The sequence below is a fragment of the Triturus cristatus genome, chromosome 6 (assembly GCF_964204655.1).
Source record: "Triturus cristatus chromosome 6, aTriCri1.1, whole genome shotgun sequence".
Lineage (NCBI taxonomy): Eukaryota > Metazoa > Chordata > Amphibia > Caudata > Salamandridae > Triturus > Triturus cristatus.
The window spans coordinates 1,526,761,033-1,526,788,384 of record NC_140589.1 but is presented as its reverse complement, the minus strand read 5'-3'; the positions used below and the strand labels follow the sequence as shown (position 1 = coordinate 1,526,788,384).

Below are 27,352 nucleotides of genomic sequence, written 5' to 3'. Positions count from 1 at the left end.
TGGACAGGAACCTTTGTAGCCTTCCCCCGACAGGTGTTATGTGGTCGGGAGGAAGGGAGAGGGCGTCACTGCTTGTTCTTGGGGGAGGACCTGGTGTTGCCGTAGCCGCGTCCTCTGCCCTTTGTACTGGAGCCACGATATCCACCCCGGGTGTTTTTATCGTAGGTGGTTTGTGTATTGCTCTTGTTGTATGTTTGCTGTGACCCCTGTCCTCTACCTGCTCCTCTATTTCCGGGGCGACGAAAGGAGCCGCTCCGAAAGGACTGAGTTTGGAGAGCCCCCATGGACTTTGCAGTGTCCGTGTCCTTCTTTATTTTCTCAAGGGGGGTGTCAACCTCCGGCCCGAATAAATAGTCGGGGTTGACAGGCTGGTTGAGTATGTTGTTTTGCACTTCAGGTTTGAATCCGGAGATTCGTAACCAGGCATGTCGTCGCAGCATGACGCTAGTGTTTATGGCCCTGGCAGCTGTGTCTGCGGCATCCAGCGCGCACTTGATGGATGCGTTTGTGAGGAGCTGTCCCTCCCTGATGAGGATCTCTGCACCTTCTCTGAATTGGTCAGGGAGATGTTGGATTAGTTGCTCTAATGTGTCATAGTGCGCTCTATCGTAGCGAGCGAGGAGTGCTTGAGTATTGGCAATACGCCATATGTTGGCTGCCTGGGCGGCAATCCGTTTGCCAGAGGTCTCTAACACCTTGGACTCCTTGTCCGGGGGAGGAGCGTCACCTGTTGTTTGTGAGTGTGCCCTCTTGCGAGCATTCGCAACGACAATGGAATCCAGAGGTAATTGGCCTCTGATGTAAGTAGGGTCCCCAGGCGCTGATCTGTATTTTTTGTCTATCCTGGGGTTTATCACTCTTGCCCTGGTGGGTTCCTTGAAGATGTCCTTTGCTGGTTTGAGGACACCCTTCAACATGGGTAGAGTTTTTATATTTCTTTCTGAGGAAGCAAAAGTGTCCATAAGAAAGTCGTCCTCGACGGTGTCCGAGTGAAGTTGCACCCCATGATTGGCCGCAGCACGTTCAATCAGAGCGTTGAATGCTGCCGTGTCCTCTGTGGGAGATGTTTTTGCTCCATAGAGTTGCGGGTCTTGTGCATCCATAGGTGCACCTGGGTCCACAGGGTCATCCCAAGTTTGATCAGGGTCTTGCTGGGCGTCAGGGTCCATGTCTCCGGGGTAGGGGACCTGGTCACCCATGTAGTCCCCCAACGCATCCGTGTCGGAGTGTGTGGGAGAGAAGGATTGTGGATCCTGGTAGGGTGAGTGGAAAGGTTCGTAAAGAACTGGTTCTGAAGCCACAGGCAGCTTTCTTTTTAGTGGAATCCTGAAGGAGTCCAAAGCCGGCTCCGAAGTTATTTTCCGTTTGTGGATAATCATCCTGCCGGTGTCGGCGTCGATTATATGCGATGGAGACGTCTCCCCAGAGTGTTCGGCAGGCGTGATTGTGGTATGGGTCACCCGTGTCCTGATTTGGAACATTTTCGGGGCCGTGGATGGTGGCAGGCCAAAAGTAATGTTGGCCGGTGTCGAAGAGGCTGCTGGAGCTTTAATTGGCTCGGAGCCCGACGTGTCCTGGAGGACCATTTTCTTTTTGGTGCTTTGCGCAGCAATGGGTCGAGTCTGGAGCGCCCTCGAGTCTTTCGCACCGACCGGTTCAGTGGAGGCGGTCGTGGATTTTTTCGACGCCGGTGGGTCATCGAGTCGAGGGGCGGGAGTGGCCGTCGACTTCTTCGATGATGGTGGCGTAGATGTCGCCGTGGAAGCGGCGTGAGACGCAGCAGGCTGTTTGACCTTTGGGGTCGGAGTCGATTGCGTCGGTGCCGGGAGCCGAGCAGGTTTGGTGGTACCGACGGCCTTCTTCCTTATGTCGACTCTGACATCGGCCGCTTCGAGTTCGGCACCGAAGTCTCGTTTGGTGCGCTCGGTGCCGATGTGTTTTGCTGGCGTCGAAGGTGTGGAGGGCCTCGATCCGACCAGCGCCACTTTCGGTTTCGGTTTCAAGTGAACCAATACTGCTTTCGGTTTCGCTTTTAGAGAAGGGAAACCAGCCATTTTTGGCATTAATGGCTGCCGCTGAATGTCCGAGGGCGGGGCCGAAGAACTGCGGGATAAGTCTTGGGTAAGGCCCGAAGGCGATCCCTCGACCGGAGCCATAGACTGTTGCACTGGGCTTTCTTCCGTCTGAACGGGTAGGCCTTGCTCGTCACCGGAGCTACTCTCTTCGGCCCCTAAGGCCTCATCGTAGTCTCCTACCTCGGTGTCGTCTTCATCTCTGCGAAAGAGTGTTTCATCGACATCCCCCGATCCGGAGTCATGTTCGGAAACGGGACTGGAGGGTAGGTTCTCCACTTCTTCGACATCTTCGGTCTCGGCGTTGAAGATGTCGGCCGGGGCCGGTGCCGCTTGCTGCGCCTCGAGTCTCGCCGCTCGTCGATTCCGTAGAGTCTTCTTGGATCGAAATCTGGCACAGGCCATGCATGTAGATTCGTCGTGATCCGGTGAGAGGCATTTGTTGCACACCGGATGGACGTCGACGTGGGGGTATTTCGCATTGCATACCGGACACCTCTTGAATGGTGTTCTCGATTCCATCGCTGATGTCGAATCGACGGTCAGGTAAGATGCGAAAGTTTGTTCTAGAAGTTAGTAAACTAACAGAGATACTATCGATACCGATCGATAACAGTACCGACGCGAGCTAAAGGCCTTTTGGCCTTGAAAACAGGTTTTCCTAACTTGAGTCAAGATAACACATCCGAACCCAATGGCGGAAAAAAACAATCTGAGGATGGAGAGGATGCCCATGCGCACTGTAGTCCAGGGGAGGAGTCACCTATCCCAGGATACTTCGAAGACTCTTCCAGGACAACAACGTGCAAACATCCGGACCCAACACTAGGCGGCGATCTATGCACAGATATGAATTCAGCAGCCCACATGCCTCGAACACCTAGTTACACTATTAGCCTTATCGATTAACTGTGGGATTCCTTTTATTGTATCACCTAAATGGCTAGTGTTTGGGTCCCTAGTTCCCCTATCAGTTGCTCCCATCCTAGCCGCATTCTTTTGCATACTTGTCTCATCCCCTCCTGGGCACACACTCCAATTTTGAACCTCCCTTGTTTGAGTATTTTCCGCCAGTGACTTGCCCTTATAATGAGGTTCCTCCAGCCTATGCCTTGTAGATTCGAGTCAATCTACACCCTCTACCATACTAAACCTATTGGTTGTATGGATGTTGTAATGTTGATGCCTAAACCAGTCCTGAGCTGGGTTAATTGGCTGGTTTGACTGATGGAGTTTGTCCTCCGCCTATCCATTTAACTTTCTTGTTTGGCAAGGACCCCCTATAGGATAGAAGTAGCCTAGCGGTAAAGCCACTATAGGCCCCTACTGTCTCCAGTTGTTTCTGTTTAAAATGGCTCTTGCTACCTGTGGGTTTCTAAAATTTATAACAATACAATCCCCCTGTCTATCCTTAGGTCTCCAGCCCAGCCGGTTAACTCTTCGATTCATTAGGATCTCTCCTGCTTCCTCGTATGGGAATTGCTTCTGACTATTTAGCCAAAACATACATTTGTTTTTTTATTCCTGGTGCGATTCAGAGCACCCCCTCCCCAACTCCTTGACTCCAGAGAGAACAATGACATAGGGTGTTGAGGCAGGTGGTAAATTAATGCATGGCAAGGGTGGATTATTTTCTGGGCTCTTGATAGAACCTGCTCCCCCCGAGGTCTTATTTCTTGCCCTGTTCTAATATTGGGAACTGTGGGATGGTAGAATTTCTCTTAGTTATATTATTGGCAGACAAAGTGTCTTGATTCCCAGCATTACTAACAATAAGGCCATTCAATACTGGTGGCGGGTCATCCTTGGTTAAACTGGGTGAGGCCTGTCCCTCTTGGGTTCTGTACTTTGTTGCTACCCCATTTGTTACCCCACAGTTACCAACATGAGCCTCAAGCATCACATCCAACTTTTCTACCCTTTCAGACAACTGTTTGAGCTCGTCTTTTACAATATTCCGTACTTGTATTTGCAAGTCCACCACTAAATTTGTAATCCAAATTGGTTGATCAGGGACCGTAGCTGCAAGGCTTGAGGTGCCGTCTAATCCCATGGCTAGGTTTATTGTAACTTCATCCGGTCCCTTCTTATGTTTTATCCCCGCTTTTACTGTAGCTTTGGGCTTTCCCCTTTTGGCTTGGTGTGTTAACCCGGCCCCCCTAGGCGAGTCATCATTGGGGGAGTCGTCTACAGTTAACTGTGGCAAAGATGTTTCTGAGACCAAAATTCCTGAGGCCTGCATCACATTCAAGTCAATCAGGGGCAAATCCATGTTTGGGGTTAACGATAACCGTCTCTCGATCAGTTCGATTTCATTTGACACTACCCCTATTGCTCTTTGTAACATTCTGTCAATCGAGGTAGGTTGGGCATTAGGCATCGATTTTGAGGGTGCGATTTTTTTCTTGTCCACACAATTGCGCTTCCCCATGGTTCAACAGATGTATCTAGCCACCAAAGGGAGGGATATAGAGAGGGTGTAGGAAGGTGGATATCTGACTATGGTTACCCCCAAATTTTTGCCTAGTGTCTAGCTGGTTTTTCGACTTAGTTGGCCTGAGATCCTGCTATTCAGGATCTCAGCCTGGCTGTTCTCTCTTTAAAATGGACTCCATGTACCCTAGGTACATACCCAATTGGTTGGATCACCCTGTCAGCCCCTGTACCAGTGTACACTAGGTACCCAGGGCATTGGTGTACCCAAGGCCTGCCAGGGGCTGAAGCATGTATTATGCCACCCCAGGCTTGGCCTAACAATTTGACACAACTGGCTGATCACTCAGCTGGGGTAAGTTGGTGTAATCACCTCTTACTTAGGTGTAGTATACCTATACCTAACCTTAAATGGGACACCTGGTAACCTATAAGTCACTCCTATGGCAGGCCTTAACAATCCTGAAGGCAGAGTGCTTGGTTCCATGTGAGATGGTGCTCTGGCATGAGCTGAGCCTGTCTGCAGTGGTCGGAACAACTTCCTTCTACTGTTTCCAGATATCGTCATACCATATACTCTTAAGTGCATTATGAACCTCGCGGTTAAATGCTATCTTTGGTTTGGCTTTATCAAAACATGTCGAGTAAGGTGTCATACGAATTGGAATACTAACCCCTCGCCAATTCTGGCGACGGGGTTAGCATTCCACCCTTCTAGAGGGACACGACATGTACAGTACCTGAAACCCGGGTAAAATCAGACATAGCCTCAGCTCCACAAAATGGATGCTGCCACCACAGACACAAGTCTGCCCTCCTGCTGCTGGGAGTCCTTCCAGCTTGGGAGGTGTGGACAAAGGGTTTCCTGCCAGGGGAGGTGCGTGCACCACCCCAGACAGGATTTTGTGTATTGGTCAGGTAGGGCTTGAAAGAAACCAGACATGCCTGTGGCTCACAAGGAGCCTCGGTGCATATGCCAGTTCAAACCGGTCCTGGGGCACACCAGTCCCGGGCCTGGGGCGAGCTGGACAAAGGATTGGGGGTGTAACCACCCCCCTTCCTGGTCCCACCCATAGGGAGGGACCTAGCAGGTAGTCCGGCCCCTAGAATCCGCTTAAAGGTAGGAGCTGTGTCCTAAGACTTCAGACATCCTGGAATCAACTTAACACTAAGAAGAAGACGGGAACTTCGACGCTCTGCTGCACAGAGGACTGAAGCCAATCTCCCCTGTGGTCAGGGAGTGACCACCTTGCTAACGCAAGCACCATCCAGCGAATCAACGTCTGCTTTGCCGCCGCCTCCCGCCTCCCGCCTCCCGCCGGAGCCCAGAGACTGACAAGACCTGGACCTCCAGACCTCTCACCGCCCGATCCACAGTCCCTGAAAAGAGGAGACCCGTGGAGGCACCGAGACACGTGGAGCCAGCCATCTTGGAACGACTACGACAAGCTGACAAGCGCAACAACCGAGGCTCCCTCCAAGTTGTGCTTTGGGATCTGAGAAGCCCAACACCCGAGCAGCATCTGCACCAAAGGTGAGCCCTCCAGCATCTCCACGATCTGCATGGGGCCCTTCTGCATTTTGCCACTCGACGCGCCTAACCGGTTGCTGGCCCGCTGGCTAGTAGCCATCTTGGCGACGAACTTCAAGAAATACACCGCTGGTCTGGTTGCTCCAGACTGGCCCTTGCTCCCCTCCAAAGGAGCAGTCCTTCTAACCTTGCTGGTCAGAACCATCAGCTTATTTCATTTCCTACAACAATTGCTTTTGCCAAGGCTTGTTTGCTTCGATCAAGTCGCCGACACCGCCGACAGCGAGAGCCTGCGTGGGACAGCTCGTGAACAGACTCCTGGACGTCGTCGACCTCCAGGGACCACGTGGCTGCAGAGACAAGCTACACCTTTCTTCCTGTTTGCACCCGACATTGCCTGGTACCCACCTGGTGCCACGCTGGTCACTGGCTAGTGACTGTGAACACTGTCCCCTCTGCTTACAGGTCTTCAACATCTCCGATCCACTCTTGGATCCACTGCATCTCTCCCGGACTGACCGCCTGCAGCATCTTTGTCTCCAGGCTCCACGGAACAGATAGAAGAAACCCGACGCACTTCGAGGCCTATGCACCCGCTTCCTGTGGGTGAGGTAAAGCTGGCACACCTGTGCCCAAGTGTAGTATTACATCTCTAGTGCCTGTGTTCCAAATCTTGAGTTCCTAGTCCATCCGGAAGATCCTCTTTGCAGTAACTTTGTACTTTTTACGCACCCATTGAAACCTATGGAAGCACGCGTGTGACTATTTGCTCTGCACACGCCACCCGTGGACCTCCTGGTCACTAACTGACGTTAGCTCCTTGTAGGCCCAGCGATTCTAGAGGCCCTAGGCCTTTTCCCTTTTCTGTTCGTGGTACTTATACCACTATTTTAGTATATGGTTCGAGTGGCCACCAGGGCCTATCCATGTAAAGTGCAACTTCTGTGTATTCTGTGATAATCTTGTTTGACGATTTGTGCTCCTGTGCTCATAAAGAGACTAGGGGTTACTTTGAGAAATAAATACATATATATTTTGAATATATATCTGTGTGGTGTCCTTTCATTGGTATAAAAGGGGGTTGCATTTGGTAAAACAGCTGGCTTAACACGCTTCACGAGTTTAGCCTCAAAGACTGCTTAGCCTACGCTACCACTAGGGCAGCTAGTCCGAAAAGGTTGACTTACAACCACACCATAAGGGTTGCTTGGCATGGTACAAGGTGATCACTTTAACTAGTGAGCATCATATACCAGGCCAACTTCTCACATTGGTGAGCAGCGGTGGGATTTGAGCTTGCTGTGTTTTACCATTGTAATCTCTTGGTTACCAATTGAAAGATCACATAGGTACCTGTAGGTACATATAAAACAAGATTAGATATACATAAGTTCTACTGAACTTAGTTGTTGTAGAGCAAAGGGAGTAGCACACCCTGACTACAACTACTAGATAGGTTTAGTAGGTAAACCCAAGTGTAGGTAGATTGCAACACATCCACCCACACTTAAGAGCAATGGCCGGGGCAGAGGGGTCCACTGTACCCATCTCTGTTGAGAGTGACCCCCAGAGGGCACCATCCAGCTTTGCTACCCTTAACCAGAATGAGCTCAGGCATTTGGCAACTCTTAGAGGCCTTAAACAGCCCAAGAACCCTACCTCTGCTGAGCTCAGAGAACTCTTACAAAATGATGAGAATCAGAGAGAACTCAGGAAAGCTTCCCAGTTAGCCCCCTTAGGGTCAGGAACAGGAGGCCCCCCTTCTGAAGATGCCACAGAGGTACCCCCTTCCAATAGCCATCCCTTAGATGAGCACCATACTACAGAGGAGGAAAGTGATGGGGATACAGAAAGTGGTGAGGATGAAGGGAGAACTAGCCCAGTGCCAAGTGTTATACTTGGCCCAGCTAAACTAAGGCTATTGGGGACTGACAATGGGTTTACCCCATTGGATCTCCCCAGTTGACTTAACACAGGGCTTGGGAGGCAAAGGAATCGCTCAGGTGATTCCAATGCTTCTCATGGCTCTAGAGGCTCTCAAGGTCACTCCAGGAAAAGGATGACCACCCCTCAGAGGAGGGAACATGAGGCCAGAATGCAGGAAGCCCAGCTGAGGATCAGGAAGCAGGAGCTAGAAGTAGCCCTGATGGAAGAAAAACTGAGGAAGGCTAGGCAACCTAGAGAGAGTGGGTCTATACCCACTGGTGGCAGCATTGTCCCTAAGGACAAAGATAGGGTCTTTGATAATAGGAACCTGTCTAAGGTTGTGCCCCCCTACAAAAGTGGGGATGACATCCACAAATGGATAACTGCTCTTGAGAGAGCCTGCAAAGTACAGCAGGTTCCTGAAGACCAGTGGGCAGCAATCCTCTGGCTCTCCTTTGAAGGAAGAGGCAGAGATAGACTCCTCACTGTTAGAGAAGAGGATGTCAGAAATTACAGAGTCCTGAAGAGTGTTCTGGTAGATGGGTTAGGCTTACCCACTGAACAGTACAGGTTAATGTTCAGAGACACCCAAAAGACACAGACTCAGGACTGGTCTGAATATGTTGAATGTGCCACTAAGGCTTTGGAGGGTTGGTTGCTGGGAAGTAAGGTATCTGATTTTACAGGATTGTATAATTTGATGATGAGAGAACAGATTTTAAGTAACTGTCAAAACCAGCTCCTCCATCAACACCTGGTAGACTCAGATTTGACCTCTCCCCAAGAATTGGGAAAGAGGGCAGATTACTGGGTCAGGACCAGGATCAGGCCTAAGAATCAGGGTGGTGACCAAAAGAAAGATACCACCAAACCTCAAGAGAAGGGAGGGGATAAGGCAAAAGAGAAGTCTTCCTCAGGGCCCCAAAACTCCACACAGGGTGGTGGGTCCCAAGCTCCCTCCTCTACCACAGGTAAAAAGCCCTACTGCCATGAGTGTAAAACTCCTGGGCATTGGAAAACTGACAGCAGTTGCCCAAGGGCTACAAACAAAACTGTTCCTCCAATTACTCCTGTCACACCACCTATTACTGTCAGCAGTAATCCCCCAGGTGGTGGGAGTGCCCCCAAAAATTTGGGTGGGTTTACTTGGGGAACACAGGGGGACCCTGGCTTAGCCAATTCCCCTGCAGCAGATACTCTTGTCTGTGATGGTGGCATGGGGTTTGCCAACTTCACTGCCTGTCCCAACACTTTGGGTAGGTACAGACAGGAGCCCTACATCAATGGTACAAAAGCTGAGGCCTACAGAGACACTGGAGCTAGCATCACAATGGTGGCCCATTGGCTAGTTCCCTCTGAGCAGCTTTTGCCTGGTTTCTCCTACCAGGTGACCAACATTGATGGCAAACAGAACAGTCATCCCATGGCAGAGGTATGTCTCAGCTGGGGAGGTGTCACTGGCCCTAAAAGGGTGGCAGTGTCCCCAACCTTGCCTGTAGACTGCTTACTGGGGAATGACTTAGAACTCTCAGCTTGGGCTGGAGTTGAACAAGACACCCATTCTAAAATGGTAGGCCTTTCACAAAAGGGTAGTGGGGTTGTGCCATTCACAACCCCTGTCCAAATAGATTTCCTCCCTGGAAAGGTTGGAAGGGCAGTGGTAGCCACAGCCCAGGCACAGACAGACTTCCCTGTAGAGACTGGCAGAGCTGTGACAGTCACAGCTCAAACACAAACTGAGTGCCCCCCTGAAAAGGTTGGCAAGGCTGTAATGGTCTCAGCCTATACTCAGACTGACATAGGTGTAGTGAAGCCTGAAACTATGGATCACTCCACACAAACAGAGAGTAGTGGGGAGGAAGAAAAGTCTCCCTCTCCCCAGACATTAGGAAAAAGTCAGCCTCCTCAGGGAGCTGACCTCACCCCTTGTGAAGGAACTGCCCCAGAGGTAGCCAGGCCTGGCCTGGCAGAGCCTCTGATGTCAGTGGCCCCTTCCAAGGTGGGACCCAGTCTGGTGCAGGTAGCCTGCCTCTCTCTACCCTGCCTCAGTCAGCCCAGGGCTGCAGAGGTCAGGGAGGCCAGTGGACCCCAAGAGGGCCCCTGTCCACAAGAACCCCCCCATCAAAAGAATGAGGATTGCCTGGCTAGTAGCCCTAGTCAGGTGATGGGTAAAAACATTCCTGAGGGATCTCCTTTACGGGTAGTTAGGGACCTCCCCCAGAGGGATTCTGTTGGGTACAGGCAAACATGGGACCTTAGGGCCCCAGACCTGACCTGTCCCTCCAGTAAGCCCACAAAAGGGACCCAGCCTCCAGCTTTAGGTAGCCAGAGGCTGACCCTGAGAGCACAGTGCAACTCAGTTAAGGAAAGAAAGGCATCCATGGTGGAGGATGATTGGAGGAAGCTGAGGCCTCACTTTGAGGACACTCACTTCAGTACTCCATCTCAACACCAGCCTTTTACTTTGCCAAGACACACCAAAGGTAGAGATTCCCTATGGTGGAGACCCTCTGATACCCTTAGGGTGAGGGATTGCTTAGTGGACCATGAGACAGGGGGTAACCATGCCAGTGCTGGTTCCTCCTTATATGGCCACTTGGGCAATATAGGCTTACCTGGTCAAGGTCAGCCTTATCTCCCTTCGTTTGGGGGGGGGGTTGTGTAGGAAGGTGGATATCTGACTATGGTTACCCCCAAATTTTTGCCTAGTGTCTAGCTGGTTTTTCGACTTAGTTGGCCTGAGATCCTGCTATTCAGGATCTCAGCCTGGCTGTTCTCTCTTTAAAATGGACTCCATGTACCCTAGGTACATACCCAATTGGTTGGATCACCCTGTCAGCCCCTGTACCAGTGTACACTAGGTACCCAGGGCATTGGTGTACCCAAGGCCTGCCAGGGGCTGAAGCATGTATTATGCCACCCCAGGCTTGGCCTAACAATTTGACACAACTGGCTGATCACTCAGCTGGGGTAAGTTGGTGTAATCACCTCTTACTTAGGTGTAGTATACCTATACCTAACCTTAAATGCGACACCTGGTAACCTATAAGTCACTCCTATGGCAGGCCTTAACAATCCTGAAGGCAGAGTGCTTGGTTCCATGTGAGATGGTGCTCTGGCATGAGCTGAGCCTGTCTGCAGTGGTCGGAACAACTTCCTTCTACTGTTTCCAGATATCGTCATACCATATACTCTTAAGTGCATTATGAACCTCGCGGTTAAATGCTATCTTTGGTTTGGCTTTATCAAAACATGTCGAGTAAGGTGTCATACGAATTGGAATACTAACCCCTCGCCAATTCTGGCGACGGGGTTAGCATTCCACCCTTCTAGAGGGACACGACATGTACAGTACCTGAAACCCGGGTAAAATCAGACATAGCCTCAGCTCCACAAAATGGATGCTGCCACCACAGACACAAGTCTGCCCTCCTGCTGCTGGGAGTCCTTCCAGCTTGGGAGGTGTGGACAAAGGGTTTCCTGCCAGGGGAGGTGCGTGCACCACCCCAGACAGGATTTTGTGTATTGGTCAGGTAGGGCTTGAAAGAAACCAGACATGCCTGTGGCTCACAAGGAGCCTCGGTGCATATGCCAGTTCAAACCGGTCCTGGGGCACACCAGTCCCGGGCCTGGGGCGAGCTGGACAAAGGATTGGGGGTGTAACCACCCCCCTTCCTGGTCCCACCCATAGGGAGGGACCTAGCAGGTAGTCCGGCCCCTAGAATCCGCTTAAAGGTAGGAGCTGTGTCCTAAGACTTCAGACATCCTGGAATCAACTTAACACTAAGAAGAAGACGGGAACTTCGACGCTCTGCTGCACAGAGGACTGAAGCCAATCTCCCCTGTGGTCAGGGAGTGACCACCTTGCTAACGCAAGCACCATCCAGCGAATCAACGTCTGCTTTGCCGCCGCCTCCCGCCGGAGCCCGAGCCCAGAGACTGACAAGACCTGGACCTCCAGACCTCTCACCGCCCGATCCACAGTCCCTGAAAAGAGGAGACCCGTGGAGGCACCGAGACACGTGGAGCCAGCCATCTTGGAACGACTACGACAAGCTGACAAGCGCAACAACCGAGGCTCCCTCCAAGTTGTGCTTTGGGATCTGAGAAGCCCAACACCCGAGCAGCATCTGCACCAAAGGTGAGCCCTCCAGCATCTCCACGATCTGCGTGGGGCCCTTCTGCATTTTGCCACTCGACGCGCCTAACCGGTTGCTGGCCCGCTGGCTAGTAGCCATCTTGGCGACGAACTTCAAGAAATACACCGCTGGTCTGGTTGCTCCAGACTGGCCCTTGCTCCCCTCCAAAGGAGCAGTCCTTCTGACCTTGCTGGTCAGAACCATCAGCTTATTTCATTTCCTACAACAATTGCTTTTGCCAAGGCTTGTTTGCTTCGATCAAGTCGCCGACACCGCCGACAGCGAGAGCCTGCGTGGGACAGCTCGTGAACCGACTCCTGGACGTCGTCGACCTCCAGGGACCACGTGGCTGCAGAGACAAGCTACACCTTTCTTCCTGTTTGCACCCGACATTGCCTGGTACCCACCTGGTGCCACGCTGGTCACTGGCTAGTGACTGTGAACACTGTCCCCTCTGCTTACAGGTCTTCAACATCTCCGATCCACTCTTGGATCCACTGCATCTCTCCCGGACCGACCGCCTGCAGCATCTTTGTCTCCAGGCTCCACGGAACAGATAGAAGAAACCCGACGCACTTAGAGGCCTATGCACCCGCTTCCTGTGGGTGAGGTAAAGCTGGCACACCTGTGCCCAAGTGTAGTATTACATCTCTAGTGCCTGTGTTCCAAATCTTGAGTTCCTAGTCCATCCGGAAGATCCTCTTTGCAGTAACTTTGTACTTTTTACGCACCCATTGAAACCTATGGGAGCACGCGTGTGACTATTTGCTCTGCACACGCCACCCGTGGACCTCCTGGTCACTAACTGACGTTAGCTCCTTGTAGGCCCAGCGATTCTAGAGGCCCTAGGCATTTTCCCTTTTCTGTTCGTGGTACTTATACCACTATTTTAGTATATGGTTCGAGTGGCCACCAGGGCCTATCCATGTAAAGTGCAACTTCTGTGTATTCTGTGATAATCTTGTTTGACGATTTGTGCTCCTGTGCTCATAAAGAGACTAGGGGTTACTTTGAGAAATAAATACATATATATTTTGAATATATATCTGTGTGGTGTCCTTTCATTGGTATAAAAGGGGGTTGCATTTGGTAAAACAGCTGGCTTAACACGCTTCACGAGTTTAGCCTCAAAGACTGCTTAGCCTACGCTACCACTAGGGCAGCTAGTCCGAAAAGGTTGACTTACAACCACACCATAAGGGTTGCTTGGCATGGTACAAGGTGATCACTTTAACTAGTGAGCATCATATACCAGGCCAACTTCTCACAGAGGGTCACTGTTGGAGATGAACAAATGGAAGAGGATTCAATCACTAACCTTCCACCAGCAGTGTCCTAGTTCTCGACCCTCTGCCTCCTGGAAAGAGGAACTCAAGGGGGGTAGCCCTGCCCTGTCTCTTCCTGGCACTGACGGGTAAGGACGGACCCGCCCTTTGCCCGGGCTCTGCACAGACGCTGCACGCGCGCCGCGGGAGCCCAGCGTGATTTTTATCGCGCCTCCAGGCGTGTAGTACAGCATCAGCAGCAGGCGCCCAAGCCTGCTGGGAAGAGTAGTTCAAGCCGTTCCCCTCACGGCACGTAGATTGGTCAGCCAAGCCATTCCCCTCACGGCTGTGACGGGCAGAGTGGCGGCTGGCAGTTCCCCTCACGGCAATGCTCCTGCTGGTTGATATCGTCCCCAACATAATCATGGTGAACATCTTCTTTTTGAAAGGCCTGCCTGGAATTCGGCCTTCTCTACTTCACTGTGCATGATGCCTTTGTGTCCACGCGACTCGGAGTTAGGATTCTGACATCAGGTCACATGCTCACTCCCAAAAAAACTCCCCCCTCAAAAAATTAGATGAGTAGAACTTTTACCCCACACACTTGAGTAGATATTATAAAGGACTTTGGGCATTATTTAGAGTCTGACAGACGTGATCAAAACCTGACAAACAACCCAATACACCTTATCACAAGTGTCATAATCTATAATGTTCTTGTAATACGACAGACTGGACCGTTGTTAGAAATGGGGGTCTCTAGTTGGCAATGGCTGGCCACTGTCCAAGTAGGGACCCTTCTTCCTAAGTCAGTGTAAGAGGGCTACACCCTTTGATAACCCCTGCTCAACCCTGTGGTAACGTAGCACGAGCAGCTAGGCTTATCTCAGAGGCAGTGTGTGAAGCATTTATGACCATACACAGTAACACAGTGAAAAACACTACAAAGGGACACCACACAAGTAGTTTTAAAAAATAAGTATCTTTATATGTAGACTTAACGCAAGACCAATAACGGTAAAAAGCCACAATACTGTAAAATAGGATTACTCTTGAAATGCTACAAAAATAGTTCAAAGTGTGCAAAGAGGAGTCCAGTTCAAAGCAGTGGTCTCTGCGACCCTTTTACTTACAATGTACCTGGATTTTGTAGCAAAACCAACAAAATGTCGCAAAGAAGCTGTAGCGATGATTTTCTGCACGCGAGGCCGGCGATGCGATGACTCCTTGCCGCGAGGGAGGAGACGAGGCGACGGTCCTGTTGCGTGTGCGATCGTGTTGCGATGCGAAGAAATGGCGCTCCGCGAGGGAGCAACGATCCTGATGCGATGAAAATGGCGGACGCCCTGCGTCTGCGCTGAGATGTCGTGATGCGATGATCTCGATGCGATGATCTGTGGGGTCAGCGAGCACTTGGCGGCCCGCAAACGTACAATGCGATGATCTGTGGGTTTAGCGAGCACTTGGAAGCCCGCAAACATGCGATGCGACGATCTTTGGTTGCAAGCACTCAGCAACAGCAGCGCAATGATTTTCCTGTGCGCTTTCAGCTGCGGCGGCTCGCAAACATGCGTTAGCGACAATTTCAGCACTCTCTTCTCTGTAGTAGAACTAGAGGCCCTGGAACTCACAGGAGCCTCACCTGCAGATAGAAATCCTCGCTGGGAGGCTGGTGGTGAAGTCTGAAGTGCCTGAGACTTCAACAGCAGGCTAGCTCTCTCCTAGCTGGGTGATTGCTGTAGCAAGATAAATAAAAGTTCTCTCAAAGTCCTTTCCCTCTTCTTCCAAGTCCAATGGTAACCACTGCAGGCCAATCCAAGAAACAGCACACAAGCACAAGGATAGTCACCTCCTGCAGATTCCTTCAGTTACACGGACAGAAGTTTGTCTTGTTGTCCAGGAGCAATGCAAATTGTAGGGATTTCAGCACAGATATTTATACTCCAAAAGTATTTGTTCTCAGAAGCTACAAGTCACTGAACCCAACCAGAACCAGTTCTGCCCAGTCCTGGAGCACTTTGTTTACCAGGCTGCATCCTTCCTTTCAGAAAGAGGGGGTCTGCCATCAGACGCACAGTAGGAGGTGGAGCCAGCATTCACCTTGCCAGGCACAGCCCTATTCAGGTCAAGGAGCTACCCCCCCTCCCAATACTCCAATGCAGATCTCTCTATTCAACCCAGGTCTGACTCAGCCTGCCCTGTCCCTCCAAAACCAGACAGCCAATACACATAACAGCAGAGCACACTGGAAGGCTTAGGCAAGAAAATACCTACTTTCTAAAAGTGGTATTGTCAAACACAGAATATAAAAATAAACTTCACTAAAAGATGTATTTTAACATTCTGAGCTCAGGCATACTAAATTCGTTTTTCTACCATGTTCCTTGGGTCAGTTAGGACTATAGAGTGTAATAGTCAAACGGCCCTTACTGGCCTATGGAGAACAGGTAGCCTTAAAGTAGTGAAAAACGAAATTGGGTGTAATTCACTACCAGGACATGCCACACACACCAAGGCATGTCCCACCTCACACATACAATGCACCCTACCATAGGGGTGGCTTACATGATGCCAAGGGAAGGTTCAGGGGCTGGGAAGTGGGTGCACTTCACAGCCAAGATGGCAGTTCTGGACTGCACACAGACTCTGCAGTGGCAGGTCTGAGACACACTTTACAAGCTGCTTCTGTGGGTGGCGCAAACCAGCGCTGCAGGCCCACATGCAGCATTTGGTTTACCAGCCCTGGGCACACGTAGGCCACGCTACTAGGGACTAACAGGTAAACCAAATAAGCCAATCATGGATATACCAATTCACATGTCATATTTACACAGGGAGCATTCACGCTGTGGCACTGAATGGCAGTGGCACAGCGCCCAGAGCATCTAACACCAGCAAAAACAGAGGAGACAACAGTGAAAATTGGAAGGGAGACCCACGCCAATGGTGCCAGGTCTAACAACCGTGTTTGTGACAGATTACCCCATCTGCTAAAATATAAATTAGGCCTTAAGTCCAGTATACTGTCTTCTCAACACTCCACAGAAGAGGAAGACACATAAATATTGTCATACCTTTTGAAGCTAGGAGACAAAAGGTAATTGCTGCACAATTAAATCTTTTAGAATGTTCTAGATTAAGACCAAAAGGTTTAAGACAAGATTCACTAGTCAACACCTGTCACCCACTAAAAGAGACTCTTTTCCTGATTGGAAGTACAAAATACACTTTGGCGTGGTACTACCTTAACAAGTGCATCCAATTTACATGTGTGTTATCCAATAGGTGATAAAGGTGTGTAAGAAAAAGAGCCTCCATTCTTGTAATATGAGCACAATGACAGGGCAGAAGTAAGATAACAAAAGTCCTCTTCATCTACTGATGTAGGCATCACTTCTGCCCAAGGAGCTCACTGTGTATTAATAGTAGTATTTTCTATGCAAATGAGAAACGAAACCGTACACGATAAGACTGCATTATTGTTGATTTAGTAATTTAACATACATACCATGGTTAAGCTATCACTAGTCCAGGGAGTGAGAGCTGGTTCATGCAAGCTTGTGCAGACCACAAATCTGTATGGAAATACTCTCAGCCCTGTAAAAGATTAATGAAAAGTTTAGTTATTCAACTATTTAAAGTAATGCATTCCAATTTTAAATTCTAACAATACATCTAACAAACAAATAGAAGTGGCATTATGAGCTTAAATTAACACAAACTACATATCCTCTTTCTAATATAGATGAAAAGCAGGCATTTTGGAACAAAGACTGCCACTAAGGCCAGTATTGCCAAGTAGATTGATTTACCTGATGTAGAAGCCACCGTGCAACACGCAAGTCACTCAATGAATCTCAGGTGGCTAAATAAACTACTCCCTCTTTAAAGATTGATACAATGAACACTTAGGGCCTGATCTAATTCGGAAAGCATTGTGACCGAATTGGTTCCGGAATGCTTTCCAGATGACTCGGATCGGGGAAGTCCGACCGAGCGAGTACGATGCATCCGGATGCTTCCGGATACGATTCGGTCAAACTTCCATTGACTTCAATGGGAGCCTGTGTTCTGAATGCGAACACAGGCTCCCATTGAAAAAAGGGGTTGTTGGGGAAAAGCATGCACCCTGTGGTGGGCACCCCATGGTGCCTGCCACACAGTGCATGGGTGGGAAGAGGGAACCCATGGGTATCCCCACAGGTACGATTCAGAGGGCCCAGGGTGAAGGGGGGCCTGCTACGGGCCCCCAATGACCAATTCCTGAAGCTGATTTGTTTCGGTGAAACCGAATCGGAAAGTTTGTCCGAATCGTTCATCGTACTCGCTCGTTTCGGAAACCAAGTCCATAGAGCTGTACGAATCAGATCCGGAAGGCTCGTCCTGTCCGAATGCCTTCCGGAACCTATTCGGTTATGCTAACGGTTTCAAGGCCTCATTCGTAACTGGGAACGAGTTGGTCGGAAACAAGGACTCTGGATTGGATTCTGCCAACCCGAATCTGATTCGAAGCCCTTCCGAACGACATTGGAATCGACCCCAAAGTGTTACTTAACAGTGTTCATATTTCCATAAGTGCTAAGTGAGGTAAGTGTTTTATCAAATCAATCAAACTATATTTCGGTTAAACCATTCTGGCTGACTCGAAAGTGGTAGGGTTATGCCACAGTGACACTACGGGTTCAGAATGGCTTTAAGATCATGGCAATTTAGGGCATGGGATGCTTTTCAATTTATACCAAAGACTAGCTATGAATCTTAAATTCTGAACAATGCTAATATTTGCCCAGGCCTACCCTGATTGTTTTCTTTCCAATAAAGCATTTTGGAAATTTTAATTTCTTCCCCATTTCCATCTTTTTAATTTGCGACACACAGAGACAAAATAACACAATTCTTCACATGTATAAATCAGAAACTGGTACTCAGTTATCTATGCTTTATGTAAATGTTTCTTAAATTTTTCTTACTATTTGGATTTATTATTCTTAGAGCCCCGTTCAGATGGCCAAGGGGGAAGCAGGAGCTATTGGTGCCAACCATGAGGGATGAGGCCATTTAATCCTGATGTCCTGGGGCCTGACCTACTATGGATCCTGAGCAACTGGGCGAAGTAACCCTATAACACTTGACTGACTGTTAGTGATGGAGTGGGTCAAGCAGTCCATGGCTTCTTGGTGGGAAGTATACATGAGGAGTGCGGGGGAGACAGGCTCACAACTAAAAATACATTCAGATGCAGCAGCAATAAATGACAGTCCAGCCAAATACCTGTTTATGAAAAAAGGAGTATTTACATATGAACACAGAGTAAAATACGATGGATCACTGACAGAATATCAGAAACAAAAATATTGTGTGGACAGAATATCGTGTCAAAAATATCAAGGACCAAAATATCGAGAAGGTAAGTGCACATTTTTTACTATTTACTTTTACTATTTTTAACTCCACAGCTATGTATCTTGACGATATATATTATATGATATATGTGGAGTTATATATAGTAAAACTTTGCTTACCTACAGAAACTTATCTTCACAATATTTTTGTCCTCAATATTCTATACACGATATTTGTCCACTTGATATTTTTTTCCAATATTTTGTCTAAACACCAAACACAACATTCACAAACAATACACATAGTCCCCTGAGGTCAGGACTCTATTGTTTTATAGCCGGCTCCCTGAGTCCCACTCCCCTCTCGCTAATGGTAGTGGTTATTCCCCATTTACTATAGATGGCATTTAAGGTAAGCCTTACCAATAGTCCTAGTCTGAGGAGTCTCACACCGACTCTTCATTAAAGTAAAAAATGCACCAGCAGGACATGAGAGCCTGGAGTCTCCGAGTGCTCTTCCTTTGCGGCTGCTTAAGTTGCAGCGGCTGTCTACAGTAAGTGCCTTGGTCCCCTGTCCTGGTCACATGCAGGAGTTACAGAGCTTTTCCTCCTCGCACATCCCGACTAGCTGATTCACAATTGACAATTTTGGGGGCCTCAAGCTCCCATTTTTATAGTCCATTTTCAGACACCAAATGTGATTAAGAGTCTTTGAAGTTTATGTGGGGCATCTGCTTACTTCTGATATGCCTTCTCCTCTATCCTGCCCATTCTCCAGAAAGCAGTCTGTCATAGCAGGAGCGACTCCACATCTGGTAGCCCCATAACACAGGCCATGGGAGTGACTAGAGGTTCACACCTGGATATTAGCCGCAGTAATATGTGTTTCAAAAAGGTTACCCCAGGGGCTCAGCCCTACTCTTTATGATTCTCTTTTCAGCCCCATATCCTTCCAGAGATGTGTCCGGGTCCCTTCCTAGTGACCTTTCTTGGAATCAAAGAGCACATTTGGAAGTGTGCTATAGAGCCTGGCTCTCCCTTCCTCCAATGTGTCCCAACCGGCTCGCAGGAATGCAGCAATCTAGAAATGTATCTGGGGGATTCATCTACCTCCTTATGTTCCTCCAATTAACCCTGGGTTTCCCAAAATGGAGCCCAGCATCTTCTATGTATTGTAACATTCACAAGCACAGCACTGTACAGCACTACATCCTTCACGTAGGTACCATTTCCATGTACATATACACCTGGCACATGACAATAACACCCACCCACTGCACAATCCACATATTGTGCCATTCACAGGCACAAATAAAGCCAGCACATGTACAATACACACACACACACTGTGCAGTACTGTGCATGGGGAGTTAAGCACACAGCAGTGGATTTTTAAATGAGTGAGCCTGTAGGCTTCTCTCCAGTGACACAGGCAGAAAGGCCTGTTCACTCCTACTGATCACTATATGGTATGCTGACTCCACAAGAGCAGCCAGAAGGAGCAGACAGGAGGGTGCTTACCATAGCCCGGAAGGCATCCAATGTTCCCTGAGTTGCCTTATCCAAACATCTTGTTTGTATTTACTTAGAAATGTGCAGACACGTGTAGCATATTTACTCAAAAAGTGAGACAACTTCCAGAGCTGGAAGGCGCTACAAATGTTGCTACGGGGAAGAGGACAAATTGTAAAAATGAATGTGGCACCTAGGCTTAATTATATATTTGGAAGCTGACAATGCCCATTCCTAGGACCAGTAAGGGATATATACGCAACTCTTAAAAACTCCACTTGGGTGACAATAAACCGTATCTAAATGTCTGACTTATATGCCTCCTCGAAAACTGGAGGTTTAAGAATGCCTCATCTTGTACTCTTATTAATTAGCTAATAGACATGCACCTTATTTTACGATTATTCCACCAATATGACATACCACCGGCATGGCTGACAATAGAGATATAATTGATAGTAGCAGAGGACAGCAAGGAGCTCGTTTATGGGGTCACTAGGACTTAAGAAGGGCAGATAACCAGATATTGGACTCTCCAAGACATGCTTGGCAAGTAATACATAAACTGCTCAAGGTACACCCACACGTGCATGCTGAGTTCCCACTGTGGAGGAACATGAAATTAAAAATGGGCGTCTATGCCACTGGGTAGAAGTTGTGGCCTGATGCAGGGTTACGGAACATGCATGAATTACTTCATGACGGACTACAATATACCAGCTAATCAAAAGTAGAGACATTTGCACCCAACTCACTATTTAAGATCGATCTGAGGGAAAACCCATTATGATCATCCTACCTCACCCACTGAGACATATTTATACAAGTGGAGCCCATTTAGTGGTGTTCTGTCAGGGTAATACGGGACAATTGTAGAACACGAGTTCTCGATACATACATTTCAGGGCCTTGAAAAACAAAGTCAAAGCTCGCTGGAACATGAGTACACAGAAAAAGGCTGTGGGAATGGGGGTGGCATTCAAAGAATGTCCACCCCCGGGCAGCTCCGGGCAGTTGGTGTCGCCCAGACCGAGCGCGTGCAGGCGAGGCGCCTGCTTTAGAACGCCGCGTTTTTAAACGCCACGTTTTAATAATTGGCAGTTGGGGGTCCTGAAGAGAGGTAGGCAGGCAGCACGCTCATTTTGTGCCCCACCCACCCTTCCCCTTTTTTGGTACAATTTTCATAGTTGCACTTTTTTCTTTTTGGGGAGGTTTCCGGGGTTCCATGGTACTTTTTCCTTTTTTCACTAGAGGTAGATTGGGACGGGATTGAGGCAGGCAGGAAGGGTTGGGGCAGGCAGAATAGCTTAGGACAGAATGGAAACAAAGATAAGGGGTTGGGGTCGAGGTTCCAGATGGGGGAGAATTGGGTACCTATTTGGGGGGAAAATTCATGAATTCGATTCGATATGGGGGAAATATCTTGGGGGATCGATATGGGGGAAATTTCATTGGGGGATCGATATAGGGATTTTTCATGGGGCATCAAGGAGGGGTGGCGGGGTTACTTGAAAGTCATTGATTACATTATGATACTGTTTTGTTGTTGCTGAAATAAAAGCGACCTTTTAACCCCCATCGGTCTGCGATGTGATTCATTGCCCGAATGAAACCGACGCTTAGTGTCTTCAAGGTCACAAATGGGTGGCACTGGGCACCACAACAGTTGCACAGATTAAACTTGAGTCCTAATTCCAATTGTTGGAGTTGTTGACAAGAAGAAGATATATTGTATATTTTGTGGGCAAGTCTACGACTAACACAATATTGGTAGGAAACTTATACAGAAATGGAGGTAGTAGAGGGGTGGGATATACCATTAATGTCACACATGGTGATGCTACATGCTCTTTCAGGCGTTTGACGTATGGCTAAACACTACCCTAACTGTTTTGCTACAGCCCTTGCTGTGGCAAAGATGTGCATGATTAGGAAATGGAAATATGATACCCCACAAAGAGCTTAAATGTATTCTGGGTTCACCTGGCCCTAAGTTCCAGATTCTGGCATAGTTTGCATTGTCATTATTGCAATGGTGGGCTACAAAAACTCCATTAACAATTGTATTTTAATTGCATTTATATAGCGCTTACTACCCCAGACGAGGCATCAAAGGCCTTTTTCGGCGAGCAGCGCGCTACTGCGAGACCCGTAAAGGATTAGTGTTGAATTAGTATAGTGAAATATGAGGAAATTTGAGTGGTGGATATGTTATTCAGTTATTTGGATAGAGAAGGGTAGCGGCAGGATAGAAGAGGGAAAGAGGTTTGTATTTATATAGTGCTTGTTACCCCTGATGGGGTTTGAAGCACTTTTTTGGGTGAGTAGCACACTACTCTGGAACCCATAAGGATTAGTGTTGAATTAGTATAGTGAAATATGAAAGTAATTTGAGTGGTGGATATGTTAGTCAGTTATTTGGATTGAGAAGGGTTGGGGAAGGGTAGAAAAGGGAAAAGGTTTGCATTGATACAGCGCTTGTAGCCCTGATGGGGTGTTGAAGCGCTTTATTGGATAGTAGCATGCTACTCCGGAACCCATAAAGGATTAGTGTTGAAAATTAGTATGTGGAATATGAAAGTAGTTTGAGTGGTGGATGTGTTATTCAGTTGGTTAGAGAAAGGTAGCGGAGGGATAGAAGAGGAAAAAAGGTTTGCATTTATATAATGCTTGCTTACCTCTGATGAGGTGGTGAAGCGTTTTTTTGGCGAGTAGCACGCTACTCTGGGACCCATAAAGTGTTAGTAGTAAATTAGTATAGTTGAATATGAAATTTGAGAAGTGAACATGTTAGTCTGTTATTTTGATTGAAAAGTATATTGCAGGGATTGGAGAGTGAAGGATTTGGATATTTTTTGGGGGGGGAAGGTCATAGCAGTAGGCGGAGGTTTTTGGATGAGTAAAAAGGGGTTGTGGAGGGGTAGAGTCAGAGGGAAGAGTTTAGAAAAGTTTGTTTTGGGGATCGGTATAGTAAAAGAGGTGTCAGATGATGCAAGGAGGGGTAGAGTAAGGGAGAGTCTAGAAAGGGTTACAGGGGTGTGGAATTTATTAAAATATCTACTTGTCCATGGGGCAGGTTGCTTCATAAATCTACTTGTCCTGTAACAAAATCCACTTGCCCCTTTGGTGCCATGTTGTGTGGCGACAAATTATGGCAGCAATCTCATTATATAAGAGCTCTTATATAGCCTCTCTGATTATGCCAGGGCTCATACCATAGTAGTGTTTGAATACTAGCAATCCCTTTATGTTGCTACGTTTCCGCAGATCTACATACTGGGACTGAAGGTAGTGGTAAACAATAGTTCCAGGGTTGGAATGTCCTTTTGAGTCTGTGCAAACCTACTAACTTGCATGTTTTAAGGGTTTTCAACAACTCTTGTCTAGTCTTTTCCAATACTGAGAAATGTTGGAAATTTACTCCTGACAATAGCAGATGTAAACCTTCTTCCAGAGTTGGGAAAAAAGTGGTTGGAGGGAAAATAAACTTGCAAACACTCAGGTTTTCGCATGAGCAAATCTACACATGCATATTTGCTCATGCTAAAATGCAGTTCACAAATATTTTCTAGGAGTACTATTTGTTGCCCTACTGCTGAAAATTCATGTGAATTCACGAAAGCCATATAGCTGCCCTTAATGCGAGGATATATACCAAGGGTGCACTTTTGAGACTTTCTTTAATAATTGGGCCCTTAATTTGGTCTGGCGTTAACCATGACCTTTTGTGTTTTTTAAAATTAGCGCGCTCTCTCTCTTTATCGGCTGGCTTCACGGTGAGTGACAGCGTTCTGCTCTTTCACAAGGAGCATATCACCACACAAAGTAGTTTTGGTAAGTTCCAGTAACTAATGTGGCAGCGTGTGCTTTTTTTTTTTAGACCAAAAACAATTTTTGCTTTTGCCAATGTTTGTTATAATGTAGAGGGTCCGGCAGCTCTCACATCAATAAGGTTTTACAAAAACCATGGCAAAACAAGTCACGCATTGCCAAAACTAAAAAGCTGACCACCATTTCAAACCTACTGGCTTTTCCAATGCTTGTTTATTTTTATGTTTCCCAAAATTTTATTGAAACTGGTTACACTGATTTTCTAATATAAATATTTTGGGAAAATACTAGCATGCATCAACACATTTTGCTAAATGATGCTGCAAAGAAATGGTACCTGAATTTTTACAGTAGTTTAGCAAAAAAATGTTTTTCCTACTTTCATTTTTTAGGGACATTTTATATTGAAAGCAAAGAATCATTAATCTTGCTTTCAAGCTTCTGCAAATATTTGCATCTAATCAGAGCATTTTGGGAGCATTTTGCATAGCCTCATATTTCTAAACTTTGAAACCGTGTGTACACATTTTTATACTGGAACCACTGTCAGTAGTGTAGTCAGAACTTAGATTTACTGAGAGCGCTCACCCTAATAATAAAGGCTTTCAATTAATGAACCATAAATACAAGTTTGAGCAGCATTAACATATGCACACAAATATTAACTTAACTGCAGGCAGTTCCTTTCCCTGATCCTTAATGTGGTACTGCAAACTGGCAGCCAAAGGGTTTGTGCTGCAGTGGGTTGGGCCTGCTTGTCCCAAGGACAAAATGCACATTAAAACTTGTTGCCCTTGACCCCAAACAATATGTCCTGGGCGTCGGGCTATAGGAATTCCACATCCCTGGGTTATTTTGGGGATCATAGTAGTGGTATGGGGTTTGGGATAAATGAGAGAGTGGGTATAGAGGATATATTGATAGATGTATAGGGTGAGAAATAGGGTCGTGCATTTGATATGCTGAATTAGAAGAAAGTGATACATTTATAGATCCATAAGTACATTGAAAGTAATTGGGTAACAGGATTTTCCTTTGACCTCTCAAACCTTGGTAGGAGGACTTCACCCATAGGTGGTGCAACAGTTAATAGCTGATATTCAGTTGCCTGGTAGCAGAATCTACTTACCTGTGTTAGCACTCTTCACAAGGTAACTCACAGTGTAGCCCATGTTATAGGGCCAGCAGCCAAGGATTGGTATATTTTAATATGCAGGATAGTTATTGGTCCAAAAATTGCCAGATGGCCTTACTCAGGTGAGCACATTTTTATAACACAGTCTCAAACATCTATATTTTCCAGTTGCATTGAAGTGGAGGACCGTTACACATCTTTGGTGCCTACACTTTTAATTGTAGTAACGGATACTTGGCTCTTGTAAAGGGGTACGTTGCTGCTTGATCCTAGTATGAAGAATTGTTCTGGCTATTATGGTGTCCTTTAAGTTGACTTCTTGGGTGAATGAGTATTCGCATCTGGCTTGGTCCTGCAGGAGGCTGTGCGGTATCTTTTGCTGGAAGAAGTAGGGTGGCGGTTGGGCCTTGCTATGCCGGCGTGCCGTGTGGGTCACTTAAAAGTTCTTCCTTGTCCTTGTTTAAAGCATCTATTAATGTTGAGGATTCTGTCGTACTATGGCTGGTGCTAGTGTCAACAATGGGACCCTGCGGTTAGATGCAAGCACATTGTTATTTGTCTCATGCTGAAACTGTAGTATTAATAGTATGGCCAGCAATTCCTGGTCTGATACTCTGTTTCAGAGGTTGGTAGGTATGTACCCGATGCCTGCAAGTGCAGGGTTTATGTGGATATTGGGAATGGGATACTTCCTAATGTAGAAGACAGCCGTCTTGATTTGAGTAACTGATTATGATGCCTTTGCATACTATTAGTCCTCTACGTCTTTCTGTTTGTCTGGGATTCATGTATGGGCTTCGAAGAGGTACCATTGCTGAAAGAGTTGTCCCTTGCTTTACTGTTTTAGTTGCGGTAATGCTTTGAATCGGAAATAGGGACATTTCATGGTTGTACTCCTTTCTGATGTGCTATGCACTGCCTATGAGGGCGAGGCAGCAGTTTGCGCATGTGTACTTTCAGTACCGTGCGACAACAATTTTTCATCGGGTGGGTGGTGACTGTGTATATGTTAGGGGATCACTTTCCTTTCCTCCGACTCCCATTTTACAGCTATGTTAGAAGTACTGTGTGTATACATGTGACTCATTTGTGGTACCAATATCGCCCCAGCTTTACAATAGAGTTTACGATCTCAGTCATGTCACAAAATGCCATTCTCTCCCTCCACCATACTCCTTCAATGCCATAACTCAATTTTCACAAACATGATTTTGCAATCAGATTTGTGAGCCTAATGGCAAACGGCTTCTCTGCGTGTTAAGGTCCTAATTATTTTATGCTACTTGAACAGTCATGATTTTCTGAGAAACTACAGCTAGCTTACTCCAGGATGATCCTTGGATTTAAAAGAAAAACAAAGGGCAGCTATTGTTGCTTCTTTATTGATGTTGGCTGCAATGAGCTGATGTCACTTCCTGACAGAACATGTAAGCTTTGGGAAACATGAAAACGGTTTTGGCTCAATGACCACATGTATTGTGAGGATTTATGGCAGTGGGCTGAACAAATGTTTTCGCTTGCATACACTTGTACCATGCAGTTAACTTTACAAAAGACAATAAAGACTGATTCACTAAAGTGATTCAAAGGGCAAACGCGTTTGGGAGACACATTAAAACTGATCATAAAAACAAAAGGCTTGTGCAACCCACCTGATTGCCCTGGGGGAGTCCACGCAGACCACATTAGACACTGCATTAATTGAGAGCTCTGTGAATTACTTCATTTCACAACAGGAAACAAATCATAGATGCATGCGAATTAAAGACAAGATCGGAAAATAGGGAACTCAAATTGAGATATACTTTACCACGATACTGCTGTTTTAAAATGCAACGGAGGTTGACCCATCTTTTTATGAAGTATGCAGCAATACGACAGCGGGTGCCTGCAAAAGAGACAACACGTTCACCCATCATGGATTAATCATCATTCTTAAGTGTAAAGTCCATACAAACACAATTCATTAGGAAACACAAAGTTACTGAAATCAAGAATCGAATAATCGTCAAATGCTCACAGCTGAAGATAAAAAACATGCACCAGAGTAACAAGTAAGAGCGTTATTTAACAATTGCAAAAACATCATAGGTAGAGACCCTTGAATACAATACAATTAATCCCCTTTAAAAGGGTAATAATAAAACCTCACCTAGGCTTGGCATA

At 47.3% G+C, this 27,352-nt stretch overlaps 1 protein-coding gene across 2 annotated transcripts in view; it reads right to left on the bottom strand.

The window, feature by feature from the left end:
- Positions 1-27,352, bottom strand: part of SLX4IP (SLX4 interacting protein) — a 555,936-nt gene that overhangs the window by 137,300 nt on the left and 391,284 nt on the right. For both annotated transcript variants that reach the window (XM_085612687.1, XM_085612688.1), the window contains 2 exons: positions 26,997-27,074; positions 16,875-16,963 (listed from right to left, as the gene is read on the bottom strand). In XM_085612687.1, the coding sequence (XP_085468813.1) occupies positions 16,875-16,963; positions 26,997-27,074 (167 nt within the window). The remainder of the gene's footprint in view (positions 1-16,874; positions 16,964-26,996; positions 27,075-27,352) is intronic.